Genomic DNA, 18,943 nt, shown 5'->3' on the forward strand with positions numbered 1-18,943 from the left:
TTTTTTTTTTTTTTTTTTTTTTTTTTTTTTTTTTAAATTTTTTTTTTTTTTTTTTTTTTTTTTTTTTTTAAACGTTATTATTTTATTTATGTTTTTATTAATAATATTATGTTTATTACTTTAAAAAAATATATTTTTCATTTTTAATTTTTTTTTTTCCTTTTAAGAAAAAATTAAAAACAAATTGAATATGCAACATGACATAATTAAGTGAAAATGGTAAATTTCATTGGATATATCTTTTTTAAATTGTATGAAAAAAAAAAAATTTCATTATTGAAATTCTATTTTAGAAACAAAAAAAATATTTTTAATGGCTTTCATAAGTTTTTTTTTATATCTCTAAATTCCTATTTTATAAAGAAACTACTATTCTCAAAAAATATCAACATTTTTCATTTAGAAGAAAAACGAAGTACTTATTTAGAAAAAAAATATAGGTCTGATACCCCTTATTTAAAAACAGAAAGGTATAAAAGAAAAATATAAATATATATATATATATATATATAAAGTAAAAATATAAAGGTTAAAAGAAAATAAATGTAAATATGACTTCATATGTTTTTTAAAAGATATATATATATATATTTGAAATTTCATTTTATTAAGTGGAATACTATATAAAGATATAATTGATGGAGAAGATATTACTGTTGAAAAAGGAGATATTGTTTATATTCATTATCAAGGAAAAACAACAAATGACTTTAGAATAATTGAATCAACATTTAAAAGCATATTTCCAGTTAAAATAACAGCTGGATTCTATGATCAAAAACATATAAGAGCTATTTATGAAATTGTTATTGGTATGAAAAAAAATACAAGAAGACAATGTATTATTCCACCTCATTTAGCATATCCTTATCATTTTCCTAACCAAGTACTTTAAAAAAAAAAAAAATAAAAATAAAATAAATAAAAGTATATGTAAAAGTATCTTTAAAATTTTTTGCTTGATCCTAGTTTGTTTTAATTTTAACATTTTTTTTTTAATTTTTAGCCACTCATTTACGAGATAGATGTAGTGAAAATAATAAAAAAAAATTCACAAAAAGAAACATTTCTTCAAAAAATGAAAATGAAAATTGAAAACATCAAAATTGCTATATCTGAATATTTTTAATTTTCTTTTGTTCAAATTTTTACATTTTCCATATTTTTTTTTTTTTTTTCCTCCAACTCAACTTTTTTAAATTTCCCTTATTCCTTTTTTGTAAATTATACAAAATTATCTTAATTTTTTTTTTTTTTTTTTTTTTTCCTCTTATTATTAAACAAAAGGTTCAATGATATATTACATTGAATATAATATGAAGAACAAAATATTTTTAATATTTATGAATTATAAGGATATATTATATAATTTAAAAAAGAGTGATAAAAATTTTTCATTTTTTTTTAAAACTTTAAAAATATATTATATAGGAAAAGAAAATATAAAGTAATATTCTTATTTACTTTTTTTTTTTTTTTTTTTTTATATTGTAATATCATATATCTTCTTTTAATTCTTCTAACACATTCGATACAAGATAATTTAAATCGTTTTTATTCCTTGTTTTCTCTTCATCAACAACTTTTTCTTGTTTTACGGAACTATTATTTAAAATTAAATTATTAAAATTCACTTCTATATTGACTAACCATTTTTTGACAATATTTATATTTTTTTCATTTTCTAACATGATTGAATATCCAATTTTATTTCTTCTTCCTACTCTCCCACACAAATGAATATACTCATTTATATTTTTCGGTTTATTACATAAAAGAACTATATCTAAATTATTTATATGAAAACCACGAATTGAATCAAAAGAACTTATAATAACAGGAAACTTATTTATGAATTCTTTTTTTTCATTCGTAGAAATTTCTTTTATATTTTTTATTTCTTCATAATTACTACATAGTTTGTTTAGATGTTTATTATTTTCTTTTAAAGATATTTGTAATTTTTCATGTAATAAAATGCAAAATATATTTTTTTCCTCCAAAATTTGTTTCATTTTCATTAAAGAATATCCATTTTTAATTAAAATTAAAATTTTTTGTTGAGAAAAGTGTTCTATTATTTTGTAAGTTTCTTTTATTCTATTTTCAAATAATTCATTATTTATCACATAATAAAAATGATAAATACTGTTGGGAATTCTTACCTTTATCACATATTTCTGAAATACGTTTTCATTATTTATGTAATTATTAAAATCAAATGCATTCGAATCAGATTCTCCTATTTCATTGATCTGATTATTTTCTAAAGTATTTTCTTTCTTCGTATATTTTTCATCATTTTCATTTAATTTATTTTTTGTTTTTTCATCGAAGTTAAATGAATTAATTTTAATTGGGTTATTATCTCGGTTATTTTCTGTTTTTAATAAATTGTTTTTTTCTCTTAATAAGAAAATTTTTTTTTTTGAATTATTTCTATTCAAAGATAATAACTTAAATATCTTCCTGTGTAATTCTCTATTTAAAGTACTAGAACATCCAATAAAAATTAAATTTTTTTTATTAATATACATTATCGTCTCTAATATTAAATAAGCAGTTTTTTTTTTTATATTATCTTTTGATCTTATAAGATTGTGTTTTTTTAATGATGGAAAGAGTTTATCTATCTCATCAAAAAAAATATATTTAATGCTTTTTAAAAACTCTTTTAAATTTTCCTTTTCTAAATTTAAAAGGTAATTTTTAAAACAAATGGGTGTTCCTATAAGAAAAAGAACATTTTTTAACTCATTCTTTTCTTTTAACATATTATTTATAATTAATTCCTTATTTATTTTTAAATTATTATTTATATCTGATCTACTATTTTCATTTATTTTCCTTTTATTTGTCCCTTTTTCATTATTTTCACTATTTATATTTTTGTTCATTTTTTTTAAAGGATTAGAAATTTGATTATGTTCAGTACTTTCAACTTTAAAGTTATAATTTTCTTCTTCATTCTTTTCCTTTTCTTTTTTTATATCTTTTCCTTCTTTGTTATATTCACATTGCTTATCAATAAATAATTTAATTATATTCGAATTTTTATTATTTATAAAAGATAATATGTTTTGTGAAATTTGAACACATAATTCTTTTGAAGAGCATAATATAAGAATTTTTTCATTTTTTAATTTAATATTTGATTTTTTTTCCATCAGTATATCTTTATTTTCTTTAATGTCAGAAATTTCTGAATACCTTTCACTATAAGGTATATGCATTAGTTTATTTTTTGGAAAAGGTTTTTTATAATTATTTATACCATATAGACTGTCTTCAAAATATTCGTTATTCATATATTTCTCTCTTTCTATATCTTCATAAAATATGAACTCACAATTATAATAAAATTTTAAAATAAAATAAAATAAGCAAATAGTAGTTTTTCCACTAGATGTTTTCGCATGTAATAACATATTATTGTTTCTTTCTATTAAGTAGATAAAACTTTTCTGAAGATCACTTATATATTTTATTTCTTTTACATTTTTATTAAGACAATCTTTTACATAATATATTTTATTTTCATCATTTACTCCCTTTTCAATAAACACAATATTCTTATTTCCTTTTCTATACCTTTCTTTTAAGAGAGATATATTATTAACATTTCTATCATTCTTCAATAAAATTTTTTCTTTTTTAACATTAATATTTCTAAGAAAAAGAAAATTTCCTTTTTTATTATTTTCCCATTTTTTTGCATACAAAAGATTTTTTAAATAAAATAAAAAAATTATGTATTTATAAAAGTAATATTTTTTAGTTCTACTAAAATTAAATATAAAAAATTTTAACAAAAAAAAAAATTCAATTATATAATTTTCCATAAAAATATACTTATATAAATACATACATATTAATTTTTTAAACTTTTTCAATGAAAATTAAAAAAAAAATGTATGTTATTTAATTGCAGCATTAAAACAAAAATGAAAAACTAACATACAAAAAATTTATAAAAATAAAATAAAGATTTATTTTATTCATGATGAATTATGATTAAATATTATTTTTTTTTTTACATTGTTTTATATTTATTTATTTATTTTTTTTTTTTTTTTCATTTTTAAACAATGTTCATATTTTGTATTTAACGGGTGTAAAAACACGTATTTACATACATTTAAATAAATACAAAAAATTAATGCATATAAAAATTCATTTACATTTTGAATACACGAAAAAGGAATAAAACTTTCATCGTAATTAAAAAATTAAAAACGAAATATACAATAGATTATATTCAAATAAAAAGTAAAATTGTTTATTGCTTATAAAAAAAAAAACCCAAGGAACTTTTATAATTGAATACTTTTTGTAAAGCTACAATAATTTGAATTGTTATATTTGTTTTTATTATTTTTACATTTTTGTTATATTTATTAAAAATAAAAAATTATTAAAATATATTAAGTCATTTTTTTTTTTTTTAGAAGTATTCTTATTTATAAAATTGTAATATTATTTTGATAAATGAGCTAATTTATATATATTTTTTTTTTTTTTTTATTCATGAATCCGGTTTAATTTGTTTTAAGTATTGTTTTAAAGATAATATCCTATTTTTATTTTCAATAATAATTTCTTCCTGCATACTTATTTGATTATTTAGTTTTTCTAAATATGCCATAGATGAACTTAATAGTTTACTTCTGAACTTCCATTGTAATTCTATTTTGCGTAATTCCAATTGAAATGTGTAGAATTTTTCATTTAATTTTTCACTTGTATTCCTTAGTATTACAGAAAAATCTACATTATTTTTTAATTCATGGTTTAATTTTTCAAAAAATTGCAACATATTATAAGTTTCCATTCTAGCAAATTGCTTTATATCTTCATTTAAATTACTCCATTGCTCATTACTTAATTGTGTTAATGTAAAAGAGGAATTATCATCTGTTTTTTTATCATATACTTTTTTTTTTTTCTTTTTTTTTTTTTTCCTTAACAAAATAATATAAGTAGCAAAAATAGGAGCAAAAAATGCATAAATAAAAAGAAAGCGTATTAAAACTAAATATGGTAAGATAATTAATAAAAAATAGAAAATATTACATTTTAAATAAATTTCTATATTAACTAAGCCTAATAAAATTAAAATAGAATAAATAAAATATTGTCGTGGAGATAAGTCATTAAAATCATCAATACCATAAAAAAAAAAATTAAATATAGTAAAAATTAAGTAAAAAAATATTAATAAAGCGGTACTTTTAATTATTTGTTTTTTATTAGAATGTAATGCTTCATATAATATTTCCTTTTTAAAGTAATTAGAAAGGAAAATAAACTTATTTATTATGGCTAAAAAAATAAATAAGTAAAAAATATTTATAAAATATGAAATATATGAAAATAAATTTAAATGGACATTAAAATGATTATTTTTTTTATTAGTGTTATTTATAATCCAATTAATATCTATAGATAAAACTAGCCAAAATGCAATAATTAGAATATGTAAAGGAAAAATGATAAAATTTAAAATATTATTTTCAAGAATATATGTTAGATAAATTTTTAATTTAAAGTTTGAGCCTATTTTAGTTACTTTTTTGTTAACATTGTTAATGTTAATATCATCGTTGTTATAATTGTCATAAAAATTATAATTACCATAATTATAATTACCATAATTATAATTACCATTATTATAATTACCATTATTATAATTACCATTATTATAATTACCATTATTATAATCACCATAATTATAATCACCATAATTATAATTACCATAATTATAATTACCATAATTATAATTATTGCTGTTTAAATTAACATGTTTGTCTAAATTTTCAATTTCTTTATTATCATTATTTAAATTATTCACTTTTTCAATTTTAGAGGCTGTATTATTATCACATCCATTTGCAACAAAAGAACATACTTTATAAAAGCTCACAAAATTTTTAAATAAAAATAAGTAGATAACAATAAATAAACCTAAGAGCATTGTGAAAAATAAAATATTAATTGCAACACCTTTAAAATAAAAAATATTAAAAGAATTAAAAAATAGATGACCAAAAAATATATTTTTTGATATATATCCACTAGAAATAAAAATAAAATGTATGTTAACTAGAATACTATAATCGTTAATCTTATCAGATAAAATAAAGGAAATTTCAATTTTTTGAATGGAATCATTAATAATTAATGCTATATCATTTATAGTATTAACCAATTTAGCTTTTTCATTTTCTATATATATTTCGCAATTTTTTAGTTTAACGTCACAAATAAATTTAGTATTTGGAATTTTAATTTGTTCTCTAGATGTTATTTTTATATTTATTCCTTGATGATACTTAAAATTAAATATTTCCTTCCACATATATGTACTATGAAATTTTGCATCATTTCCATATGTACTAGAACGATTTTGTAAAAAAGAAATAAAACAAGTTTTAAGCCACTGTATAACATCATCTTTATGTTCTATTTGATTAAAATTAAATTCCTTTTTTTTAATATTTACATTAATATTTTTCTCTATGTGATAGAATTGCATATTAATAAATAAATCATCGTTTGGTAAATAGCCTATATTTTCTATCTGATATTTTAGTAGTTTTTCACTTTCATTAATTTTTTTATAATCATTAACAATAAATAACATAACAAATAACAACAAAAAAGTATATAAATATATATAAAAAATTAGTCTACCACTAGATGTTTTACTCTTATAATTTTTTAAAATATACTTTTTTTCTTTATAAGAAAAAGGCAAAAAGCTTCTATTCATATTAAAAAAATAGTCTAAAATTTTTTCTATATTGAAAAGATTTTTTTTTTTATTATTTTTTTCATAATATATAGATTTATCATTTTTTGAGCTATTTCTCACATTTACTAAATCTTTTACATTTAAATTTTCATTTACCTCATCAATGTTAATTTCGCAACCACTGGAACTTTCTGATGAGTATTTACTATTTTCCCTTAAATTTTCATTACTATCATCATTTGAATTCTCATATATATCTTCTGAATCTTTATTATTTTTGTCACTTAAATATTCATTTTTATTTTTTAAATGATTTTCGTTTTCTATATCTTCATCAGAGCCTTCATTTATATATGTGCTATTTTTTTCATTATTAAGTTTATTTGTTTTATCTTCTCTTTCTACATTTTCTTTTTTTTTTTTTTCATTTTTAATGTTCTCATTTTCATCTAAATTATAATCATAATTTACATCACGTAAAAATTTATCAAAAAATATTCCATTTTTTTTTTCCTTATTTTTTTTATTTTTGTTCTCTCTTAATAACTTACTATATTGATATATAAATGATTTATATATTTTTTTATTTCTTTTAATGAAAGATTTTATTGCTAAAAAAAAAATGAAAGAAAAACTTATAGTAACAATAAAAAAAAGAATAGGAATTGCATAAAAGTAAGATAAAATGTTTTCTTCACTTACAATAGAAGAAATATTGAAACCTTGAAAATTTGCAAAAATTATACATATATTAAAAATAAAAATATGTATCTTACTAAAACTAATATTTTCTGAGATATCAAAAAGCTTATGACAAAATACAGAAAAAATAGCTAAACATCCGAATATAATTATTAAAATAATAAAAAAAGGATACAAGAAATCTTCTTTTATATTTTTTTCAACATTACTATATTTTTTCACTAGAAGACCAAAATGCTTTAAGAAAACAATACAAGATAAGGCAAAAGTTATTGCTGTTGTACAAATAAATATATTTTTTATTAACTCTATATTTGAAATTGTTATGTACATCTCATGTAGAAAATATGCAATTTTATCTTCTTTAATTTGAGAATATAAAGAATTTATTGTATATTTTCCATTTTTGTATTCTAAATTTAAATTAGGCAATCTAGAATGAGATAGAAGATATATGGTTAATGTTATGAAATTAATAATAATAGAAACTAAAAAAAAAAAATTATAGAAAAATAAAAAGGGAAAAATAAATATTACATGATAATATTTTTAAATTACATAATTAAAAGTACATATATTTATTATATTTATATGTAATGATAAAAACAAAATATATAATTTCTTTTAATTAATTACCTATGAGAAAAAATTTAGTATAATATGATTTAATATACAATTTGAAACCAACCAGTGTCATTTTTTTAACATTTATTGTAATATAGGTAATAAATAATATAATAAATACAGGTAATGAAATAAGAAAATATATATTTAATTTGTTATATATAGCTGATAAAGTAACTATTTCTTTATATGTTTTGGCATTAGGTAAAAAAGAAAATTTTAAAACATTATAGGAAATTATATTTAATAAAGGATTAAATAATAAAAAATCTACAGTAACAGAAGCTATATTATAATTAGTTAATATAACAGCTGGTACAAAGTAAGGATAATTTTGTGTATAAAAGCTTCCTTGAGTAAGCTTTTCTTGAATTTTATTATGATCACTCTCACATATTATTTGATATAGTCCTCCTATTTTTTTATATGATAAATCCTTAGAAAAATTATATCTCCACCTTACATCAAAATAAAGAGAAGTAAGATTTTGTGCATTTTCTAAATCATAGGAGAATGAATTATCAGGATAAAGTTCATATAATTTTTTATCTTTGTAAATATTATCTGATATATTTTCTTTCTTTTTATATAATCTCATTGATATTCTCCAACATTTACCAAACAAAATATTATTATTTAAAAATTTCTCTTTAGAAACTTTTTCAACAAATGTATTTTTTATCCATGAAGATAATTCAAATTTATTACTTATATTTTTAAAGATTGTATAATCTTTTTTTCTAGGTTCATAAGAAAAATCATCATTTATTTTTTTTATGTCATCACTTAGTGATTTATAAAAAGATTCGGAATATGCTTTTGATTCATTCAGGTTATTATAAATATAGTTTTGAAATTTTTTAATTTTAATTACGTTTGTAGAAGAACAAAGAACAAAAAACAAAACTATAATTAAAATGATGTCAATATTTATTTTTATTAATCTTTTTCCGTCTCGTATTTTTTCTCTTAATAAGAATGTTTCAGATAATTCATTTTTTTTTTTGTTCTCTTCGGTATATTTAAAAAGAACATCAGAATACACATTTAGAAATGTTAAACTATCTTCATTATTTGTCTTTTTTTTATTCACCGACATTTTTAAATATTTATTTATTATATATTTTTTCTATTTCCATTATATATATAATAATAGACCTATATCATTTTTATATTCATTGCAAAAAATATTTTTTTACTCTAATTGAAATTATTTATTTCATATTTATTATACATATATGTAAATATTTCGTTTATAATTAGTATATATTAGTATTTTGATACTTGCTATCAAAAATTTTAGGATTATATTTGTATTATACTTTAATTTTTTTATTTTTAATATTTTTATTATATTTTTTTCTTAATAATTAATTGTAATAACTTATTACAAAAATTAATTGTGTTGATATTGTTTTCAATCATCTATTTTTTTCTAAATTAATTATTTATAAAATAAAATTCTTTCGTATTCTTAAATACTAATAATAAAAACTTCAACAATCTTTATAGGCCATTTCTTATTACTAATAACAATAGAATTGTTTAAAAATAAATCTTTATAATTATGTTCATATATTTTCATTTCCAACGAATTTCTAACAAAATAATAAAAGAAAAAGAAATGTAAATAAATAAAAAAATTTTTTTAATTATTTAATTAAAAAACATATGCCAACTGATCTAGGTTTTGTTTTATTTATGCACATTTTTGCATAAAGATTAATTACTTTTTTAAGTTAGTTTTTATAAAAATATTATAATATATAATATTTAATTTTTTAATAGATAAAAAAAAAAAAAAAAATAAATAATCAAGTACACTTTAAATTATTTATCTTTTTATTTTTAATAATTATATTAAATAAACATTGTAAGTATAAAACGTAAATTGCATATTTCTTAGATCAGAATAACAAATGCAACTAGAAACATAAAAATATAAAAAAAAAAAAAAAAAATACTAAAAAAAAATTATAATTATTACCTGAGAAGTTTATTTTTAAATTTAATAAAAAATATGTTTATGTTAATATGCTATATATAAAAATATTATTTATTAATATTTTTATATTCTCAATTTTTTAAAATATATATATTATTTTTATTTATGTTAATATCATTTTTTATTGTTGCGTATTATTTTGTTTAATTTTATTATATTATTTATAAAATAGTATCATTAAATAAAATACGAAATTTATTCTAAATTTGTGAACTCATTAGGACATGTTAACAAATTTGGATTAGTTACAGTCATATTAGATAAAAAATGGATATTTTTTTTTACATCTTTCTTATGAATATTTGAAAACTCTTTTGGTAAATTATCACCAACAAAAAAATTCTTCTTGTGATTTATAAAGTTCGTTAAATGTAAAATATTGTTTTCTTCATTATTTAGTAAATATTGCATATATTCAGAGAATCTCTCATTATCTTTAACATTATTTATTGATTTTGCATGAAATAAAATAAGTTGTTTTTGTAAAGGTGTTAGAAAAGTTCTAATTAAATCTATTAATATAAGTATTTGCAAATGATCACAAGTGCCTTTCATTACATTATAAAATAACATATCAAACCATTTATGAGGATTTAGTAATGAATTAAAATTATATTCATTTAAGTTTTGTTTATTATAGTTATTACAATTTAAATGGCAATATTTGCATATATCTTCTATGCTAAAATAAGTATCATCATATATAATTTTTTCAATAGATATTAAATCATATTCTTTTGTATAGCAACTTCTATCAAAGAAATTTTTTTGTTTGTTTAAATAAAAATCACTAAGTTGCAAATTTAACATACTATCTACATTTTTTTTATCATACATGTAATCATTATTATATATTTCATTTATATAATTTACTTGATTATTTGTATTATAAATAGTACCATCTTCTTCTAATTTCTCATTTATGTTATCTATCTTATGGATATGATTGAATAAATCATCTTTATATATCCCTTGTTTATTTAATGTTAATTCTTTAACAAAAGAAGAAGAATTTTTCGATAAAACTATCGCTAGTAATTTTGATGCTAACATAAGTTGCTTATTGGAACTTAGAGAAACAACTTTTATTTTGAATATTTCTCTTATAACTACTGTAATTCTTTCTGTATCCTCTTCTAAACCATTTTTATTATCTTCTGTACTTGATAAATCATCTTTAGTATAAAAATTCCCAAATATATCTTTACCAAATACTAAGTTGTAATTTTTTTTATTTTTTAATCTATAATATAGTTTAATATATAAATCAATAGCTTCTTTTCTATATTTTGCACTTGTTTCATTTAAATATTTTTGTTCGAATATAATAAAATCAGATGGAGAAATTTTTTTTTTAATATAAGCATTTGGAGACTTATTTAAAAATATATTAGGATAAATTAAATCTTTGCAACCCATGTATTGCTTCATTTGAGCTAATCTAAAAATTACATATAAAGTTAAATTATGTGAAGAACTAATTGAATTATCTAAAGAATTCAAACATTCTTCAGCTATTTCAATTGCTTTTTCAAAATTTCCATTATTTTTTAATGAATCAGCTAACAAACATTTATTTTGTAAAATAATAAAATTAGGCATTTTTCCTTTTATGGAATATTGTAATGATAAACTGTAAAATAATATTGCTTTTTGAAACTGATTTAAAGATACTAAAATATTTCCTAGTAATATTAAGGAAGATATATATATCCAATGGGAAATAATATCATTCAAAGAAGTAGAAATAATTTTATAACACTCTTTAGAATAATATAATGCCTTTAATAAATATTTTCTTTTCAAATGGAAATTATCAATAATATTTAATGTTTCCTTCTCCATTTCTCCTTTTTTTTCTTCAGATTCATAAGTAACTACCTTATTATCTTTATGTTCTATATCATTAAATCCCTCTATATGATAACTATTATTTAGATTTTCTTCTTTCATTTTATTATTACCATGCTGATTTTTTATATTATTTGCTTTATCATAGTAATAATTAGCTAATAATATATTACACAGTACAGTGCTTATATTATATTCTCCATCATAAAATTTGCTAAATATAACAATAAGCTTATAAATTATTAATGCATCTTCTATTTTTTCTTCTTTAACTTTACACTGTAAAATTAAAATAAGTATATCTCTTCTTAGAGCCCCTATATTAGGAATAGTATTATAAATATAATAACATACTTTTAAACATTTTTTTATATAACCATGTTCAAAATGTAAGTATGCTAGATAAAGAAAATTTTTTGTTATTTCAAATACATTTTTATTAATATTAATATTTAATAATAATAAGATCGATTGTTTAGCTCTATAATAATTTATGCATGTCATTTTCTCATTTAATATGCAGTAAGGATGACAAGGAATATTATACTCATAAATAGAACTTTTTATTTTACTACATGAACCAACAGTACAAATATTATTTTTATTTAAAAAATCATTTTTTTTCGTATCAATTATGTTTATGATATTTTCTTTTAAAATAGTTTTTATTTTAAATTTTTCTTGAATTATGATGTTCGAAAATAACTTTTCTATAGTTTTATATGACCAGGTAGAGTATTTAGGGAAACATATTTTGCTTTTAGGATAAAATAAAACAAAACTTGTTTTTTCATAATATCTTTTATTACATTTGTCATATTTTTGATAACTTTGATATACACAATTATCTTTATTCTTTACATTGTCTGTTACTGTATTTTGTGAATTTTCATGAGAAGAAATACTTTCATCTTTTATTTTTTCTAATAGAGAATATACGTTTTTAGTTTCTAATTTTTTTTCTAAATTACCTAATGAATTAATTGTTATATCTAAGTTTTTTATTTTTCCTCCATTGTTATTTATATGGTTTACTGTGTTATCAATATCAAATTTGTCTAACGCTTTATTTTTCTTATTGATATATTTTTCCTCATTTAAATAATCGAATGAATGGTTCTTGTTATATTTGCTTTTACTATGCATATTTTCATATTTTACACTTTTATTATAATTATTTATGTGTTCTTTTTTATCATAATTTTGTCCTCCTTCTTTTTCTTTTTGATTAATATTTGATTTAAAAATTCTTTTTAATTTACCTACATTAGGAAATAAATGATAATCCTTTCTTGAATGAAAACTTGACATATCATCCAAAGTTAGAGGCAATTTAACTTTATAATTTTTTTTACATTCTCTTTTAAAACATATACCAAAATGATATTCTATACATAAAAATAATCCATATATTTCAATTTCTTTTATATTTATATGATCTATTAAATTAATGTGAAACTTTTTTACGCAATGAGGAATTAGTATATTTTTCCAAAATTTTAAAGAATCTGCGCTCTTAATATTTAAAGTTAAATTTATTAATCGAATTATGAATTCATGAGGTACTAATTCAGGAAAAAAATACCAATAAGTGAAACATTTTTCACAACAACAAATAAAATCCTTATTGACATTTTTATTACAAGAATAGTTATTATAAATACCATTACCATTACTATTACTATTATTATTATTATTATTATTATTATTATTATTATAAGAATAATCATTCATATCATTTTTTTGTTTTGGATTTTTTAAAACTTTTGTTATAAAAGAGTGTATATGTTCATAATAAATACATTTTAATGTTCGACAAATAATTTCTCTACATATAATTTCTGAAAGAAATTCAGGTGATTTATTTTTATTTAGTAATTTGCCTAAATTACACATATTAATTCCATGTGAATGATAAGCTTCTGTTATATCATAACTATCATTAAAATTTGTAGTTAGATTTATAATTTTAGGAATAACATAATTTTCAATATTATTTATAGATTCCTTACTAGCTTCTTTCAGGATATCTAAATTATTTTTATTCTCTTCAAGTTCTTTATATTTTATATTAATTGCTAAAGTAGTGTTATACAAAGGATACTTATAATAATATTTTATGAATTCATATCTTAATCGTGTGATAAAATTTTCTTTTTTAAAATTAAAAAGAAATGGAGGCAATATTTCTTCTGTTCCTCTTATAATAAATAAATTGTCTATAATTGATCTAAAAATTTTTACACTGTTTCTTTTTTTATATATTTTAGATTCAAAATAGTTTGATAAACCAAAAGGTAAAATACAACAATTAAAATTTGCATAGATACTCATTTCTTTTAGCTGATCATATAATGTCAGATCATAATTTTCTATCTCTAGCATTAATCTTTCATAAAATATTTTTTCTTTTCTCTTTTTTAAATCTTCCTCTTTTTTTTTTTTTAATTTGCTCACTTTTTTTGTCCTTTTATCTTCATTATTACAATCATTTTTAATATCATTGTTGTCATAATCATAATCCATACCATCATTACCATATATAAAAGATTTATCTTCTTCACTAATATAATCATTAATATTAGTATTTTTAAATATATCTTTAATAACATCAATTGGAATTTCTTCTTCGTTTAAAGGCATCAAAGGTTCTGAAATTACCCGTAACCCCATAAAATCAATTTGGCTAGCTATAGGAAGAGAAAATCTGGAATTTTCTTTTAAATTATATATACAGTCACATAGTAGATTTCTTCCTTTCAAATCATTACTGTATATTTTTCTTGCTGTATTATAATCTATATTGTTTTCTTCACTTCCTAATATGACTGTAAAAACAAGGCTATCAAATAAAAATACTAAATCATCATCAAATTTGGGTTTATATATTTTATAAATATGAGGGTAATTTTCTTTTGATAATTTAACAAAGCATTTTTTGAAATAGTTAATAAAATTATTATGTTCTTCATCTTTTAAAAATAAAGAATATATTAATCCACATGCACCTATTTTGCTTGACATATGGAATGACTCTAATTCATTATAAAACTCTTTTTCTCTTTCACCCTCAGTCTTTTCATCATATATATAATCTTTTAGTCCCCATATATTACGAAAAGCAAAATTTATTCTATCATGCCAATTAGAACTTAAATACGAGTTTTCATTTTTACATAAAAAATTATATAAAGGATGGCTTATATCTATATTGTAACTTCTTGATGGTTCAATACTTTCCATTAAGTTATTAAAAATTTTTAACTTATTTTTAAAAATATTCAGATCTATTATATTTTTACTTGATATATTGTCATCTGAATCGGTATCATCCTCAGAGAAGTCGTTACTTGAATACTCAAATTTTTTACCGCCATCTGAAAAATTTTCTTTATCACTAACATAACTTCCTTTTTCCTCTTTGTAAAATAATTTTTGTAAATATTCTATATTCTTTACCTCCATCTTGTTATTATTATTTTTTTTTAACGTATTACTACTGTCTGATTTATCTTTGTATTTTTTTAATTTATTGTCATATTTTTTATTCTTCCATATAATATTTTTATTATCGTTCTCATTCTTTTTAAATGTAGATTTATGTATATTAAATGGATGACTTGAATTTTTTTGTTGTGTTTCTTCCATTGAACTAACTTTTAATTTGTTAAATTTCTTGTATTTTTTATTAATGAATGAATTTTCTTCAGAATTAGATCTATTTTCTTTTTCACTTATATCTTCTTTTTTGAATCTTAGCTTTTCACTTTTATGTTTTTTATTATCATTTTTTAATAATTCTAACAAATTTTTTTTGTCATCAACAAAAAATTTATTATATTTTTTTATTTCTCTCATTTTATACGTTTTTTCATTAAAAAGATCTCCTATATTACTTGAACTAATTTTTTTTTTATTATTACTATTTTTTTGCAAATTAACATTAGCACTTTTAAAATCATCTTTAAATTCTAAGTCTGAAGGATTGCTGTATGTATTTGATTCATTATTATTATTAGAACAACTTAAGTTACCCTTTACACTTTCCTTATTTAGGTTCTGATCATTATCTGGAATTTTTTTTTTTTTTTTTAATTTTTCCATTAATTTTTTATTATTTTCTCCTTCCTCTTCTTTATCATTATTTTGTAGATTGCATTCTTCATTTTTTTTAACTATTTGTTTAGAGTTTAGAGAATCATCATTTTTTGGAATTTTTTTTTCTTTTTTTAAGATTAATTCGCTTACCTTTTTTTTTTTTATTAGAGAAAAAGTTCTTTTTATAACCTTATTTAATTTCCCTCTTTTTATATTTTTTTTCAATATATTTTGTATTTTGGAAAGTATTTCTTTTTCTTTATCACTATCTTTATTTTTTCTTACGTTTTCATTATCTAACATATATTCACTCAAAGTGACAAAATTATTATCAGTTACGGGGATTACATTATTATCTATTTTTAATTTTTCTTTCTTTTTTTCTTTTTTTGAAGAAAAAGCATTAATTAACATACTCATTTTTCCTTTTATGTTTTAATTATAATTTACAAACATAATTACATTTAATATACCAACAGAATAATTTATAAATGACAAGATGTTTTTTTTTCTATTAAATGGAAAAATATATATTTATATAATTATTTTTATGTTATATTTATAACAACAGATTTATTATACTTTTCAAATAAACAATATAAACTCAACATTATATTATGATAAAATTTTAAGGATAATTCTGCTGTATCTACACAACATTTAAGGCTTCTTTTTTCTCTTTTTTTTTTTTTTAGTTGTATATTCAAATAAATTTTTTTTATGAAGTAATTTTTATAAAATTAGAGAAATAAAATATAATGAATATTTAATGGAATATATAAATAAAAAAAAGATTCAAAAAAAAAAAAGACAGAAAGAAAAAAAAATATATACAATGGTTCATATTCTAATATAAACATTTGTTTATATTTTTTTTTATATATAAAATAAAAATTTAATTATAGGTATAATAATAATAAATATTATATTGTTTAAATAAAAAGACAGATATATATATATATGTAAAAAAAAAGAAATAGTTTTAGCAAAATTANAGAAAATGTAACTAATTTGATTGTTTATATAGGCATAACAACATAAATNTAATAGGTTAGATAAAAAACTTATGTTTACGAATCCTTTCTATAAANAATAATCTCTTTATAACTATATTTAAAAAAAAAAATATATATATATATATATTTTTAGAATTAATTACATTTTTAAAATAGCAAAGAGTTGGAATACATTATAAAACATATTAAAATANAGCTTTTTTTACAAATAAAAAACATTTTTATAAGTAAACAATATATATTTACAAATAATTTATAATTTTTTGTATTTATTTTTTTGTTTCCTTTTTATTTTTATTAATAAAAATAGTTGTATGACAAAACTTAGTATTTCCTTATATGTATTCTTCGTATTTTTTTTTTTTTTTTTTTGTTCTGTCTGCAAGGTAGTGCGTATTAAATTACATAAAAGGATATTCCTTTTTTTTATATGATTGGGTTAATATTTTAAATTTATATTTTATTATTATTTCTTTTTATATCTGTTTATATTATTTTCTCTTCATATATTTCTATAAAAATATAGGATAAAATTATTTTATATGAGGTTAGTTTTTTAGTGACAATATTTTTAAAGACAGAAACATATATATGAAAATGAAAATATGTTTTTTATTTTTATAATTAAAACAAAAATTTTTAAAAAATAGTAAAAGATTATAAAAAAAAAAAAAAAAAATAGTTATAAAAAAAAAAAAATGAAAATACATATTCAATAAAACAAAATATAGATAAAATAGTATTATTAGTAATAGCACCTATAAACACAGATATGTATATTTTTTTTTTAAGTAATTAAGAAAAATTTTTTTCTAAGTGTAGTTTTGTTAATGTTTTTGATAATTTATGAATAGGTAATCCCATAACATTGTAATAACATCCATCAATTTTTTTTATAAATTGGCTACCAATACCTTGAATAGAATAAGCACCTGCTTTATCATATGGTTCTTTTAAATTTATATATTCTAAAATATCTTTTTCAAGTAATTGATCAAAGTGTACATCTGTTTTTTCAACAAATGTAATGGGTGTTTTAGTTTTATATACAAATATACAAACAGCTGTATAAACAGTATGAACATTAGAAGATAATTTTTTCAATATTTCATAAGCATGTTTCTTATTTAATGGTTTTTCTATTATTTCATTTTTTAGAGTAACAATAGTATCACACGAAATAATTATATATGGTATTGGGTTATAATTACTGTAAAGGTTTTTCACTTCATATTTATTTATTTCAATTTTGTTAACTTCATTTATAGATCTTTCATCTTTATTTGTTTCATCCTTTTCAGTATGATTAATATCTTCTTTAGTATTCTCATTATTTTTATTATTAAACCAAATGTGCTCAACAACCTTTAAACCCTTGTTCAATGCATTCTCTTTTACATAATCTTCAGCAGAGGAAAATTTGTTTTTATCTAAATTTTCTTCAAATTTAGAATCACATATATATAAATTTTTTATTCCAATTAATCTCATTAATTCCATCCTTCTTGGTGACTTACTTGCTAGTAGAACCCAACATTTTTTTTCATTTTGAAATATATCTCCTAAACCAATTATATGAGAAAATTCTTTCATTTTGATTTTTGATAAAAAAGTAAAAAAAACAAAAAAAAATTTAATATTCATATATATATATATATATAAATTGTAGGTACCTTTTTTTTTTTTTTTTTTGTTTAAATAAGAAAAAAATTATAGTAAATTATGTAAAAAAAAAATTAAACATTTTCTTTATATATTTTTATCTAAAATATGTTTAAAAAATATTTTAACCATATATATAGGATAAAGATAGGATAACATTCAGAATTAAAAATTGATATACTTAAATAAATAAATTTAAAGATTCTAGAAATTCAAAAAAAAAAAAAAAAT

General features: G+C 18.3%; 5 protein-coding genes across 5 annotated transcripts; 1 reads left to right on the forward strand and 4 right to left on the reverse strand.

Annotated features, from left to right (window-relative positions):
• Positions 1 to 216: 216 nt before the first annotated feature.
• On the forward strand, positions 217 to 1,129 carry PGAL8A_00509600 (peptidyl-prolyl cis-trans isomerase, putative; the record flags this gene model as incomplete). Its single annotated transcript, XM_028673919.1, has 3 exons — positions 217 to 470; positions 613 to 886; positions 1,007 to 1,129. 3 exons carry the CDS (start codon positions 217 to 219, stop codon positions 1,127 to 1,129), a joined length of 651 nt encoding a protein of 216 aa, XP_028530324.1.
• Positions 1,130 to 1,496: 367 nt separating this feature from the next.
• PGAL8A_00509700 (DEAD box helicase, putative) lies at positions 1,497 to 3,866 on the reverse strand (the record flags this gene model as incomplete). The annotated part of the gene is made up of 1 exon (XM_028673920.1): positions 1,497 to 3,866. The coding sequence occupies one exon, from the start codon at positions 3,864 to 3,866 to the stop codon at positions 1,497 to 1,499; it is 2,370 nt and encodes a 789-aa protein (XP_028530325.1).
• A 659-nt stretch (positions 3,867 to 4,525) lies between these two features.
• PGAL8A_00509800 (conserved Plasmodium membrane protein, unknown function) lies at positions 4,526 to 9,179 on the reverse strand (the record flags this gene model as incomplete). Its single annotated transcript, XM_028673922.1, has 2 exons — positions 4,526 to 7,944; positions 8,093 to 9,179. 2 exons carry the CDS (start codon positions 9,177 to 9,179, stop codon positions 4,526 to 4,528), a joined length of 4,506 nt encoding a protein of 1,501 aa, XP_028530326.1.
• Positions 9,180 to 10,280: 1,101 nt separating this feature from the next.
• Positions 10,281 to 16,454, reverse strand: PGAL8A_00509900 (conserved Plasmodium protein, unknown function; the record flags this gene model as incomplete). Its single annotated transcript, XM_028673923.1, has 1 exon — positions 10,281 to 16,454. One exon carries the CDS (start codon positions 16,452 to 16,454, stop codon positions 10,281 to 10,283), a length of 6,174 nt encoding a protein of 2,057 aa, XP_028530327.1.
• A 1,391-nt stretch (positions 16,455 to 17,845) lies between these two features.
• PGAL8A_00510000 (septum formation protein MAF homologue, putative) lies at positions 17,846 to 18,643 on the reverse strand (the record flags this gene model as incomplete). The annotated part of the gene is made up of 1 exon (XM_028673924.1): positions 17,846 to 18,643. The coding sequence occupies one exon, from the start codon at positions 18,641 to 18,643 to the stop codon at positions 17,846 to 17,848; it is 798 nt and encodes a 265-aa protein (XP_028530328.1).
• Between the last annotated feature and the right edge of the window lie 300 nt (positions 18,644 to 18,943).

Source organism: Plasmodium gallinaceum (assembly GCF_900005855.1).
Source record: "Plasmodium gallinaceum strain 8A genome assembly, contig: PGAL8A_v1_152, whole genome shotgun sequence".
In the NCBI taxonomy this organism is placed as follows: domain Eukaryota; phylum Apicomplexa; class Aconoidasida; order Haemosporida; family Plasmodiidae; genus Plasmodium; species Plasmodium gallinaceum.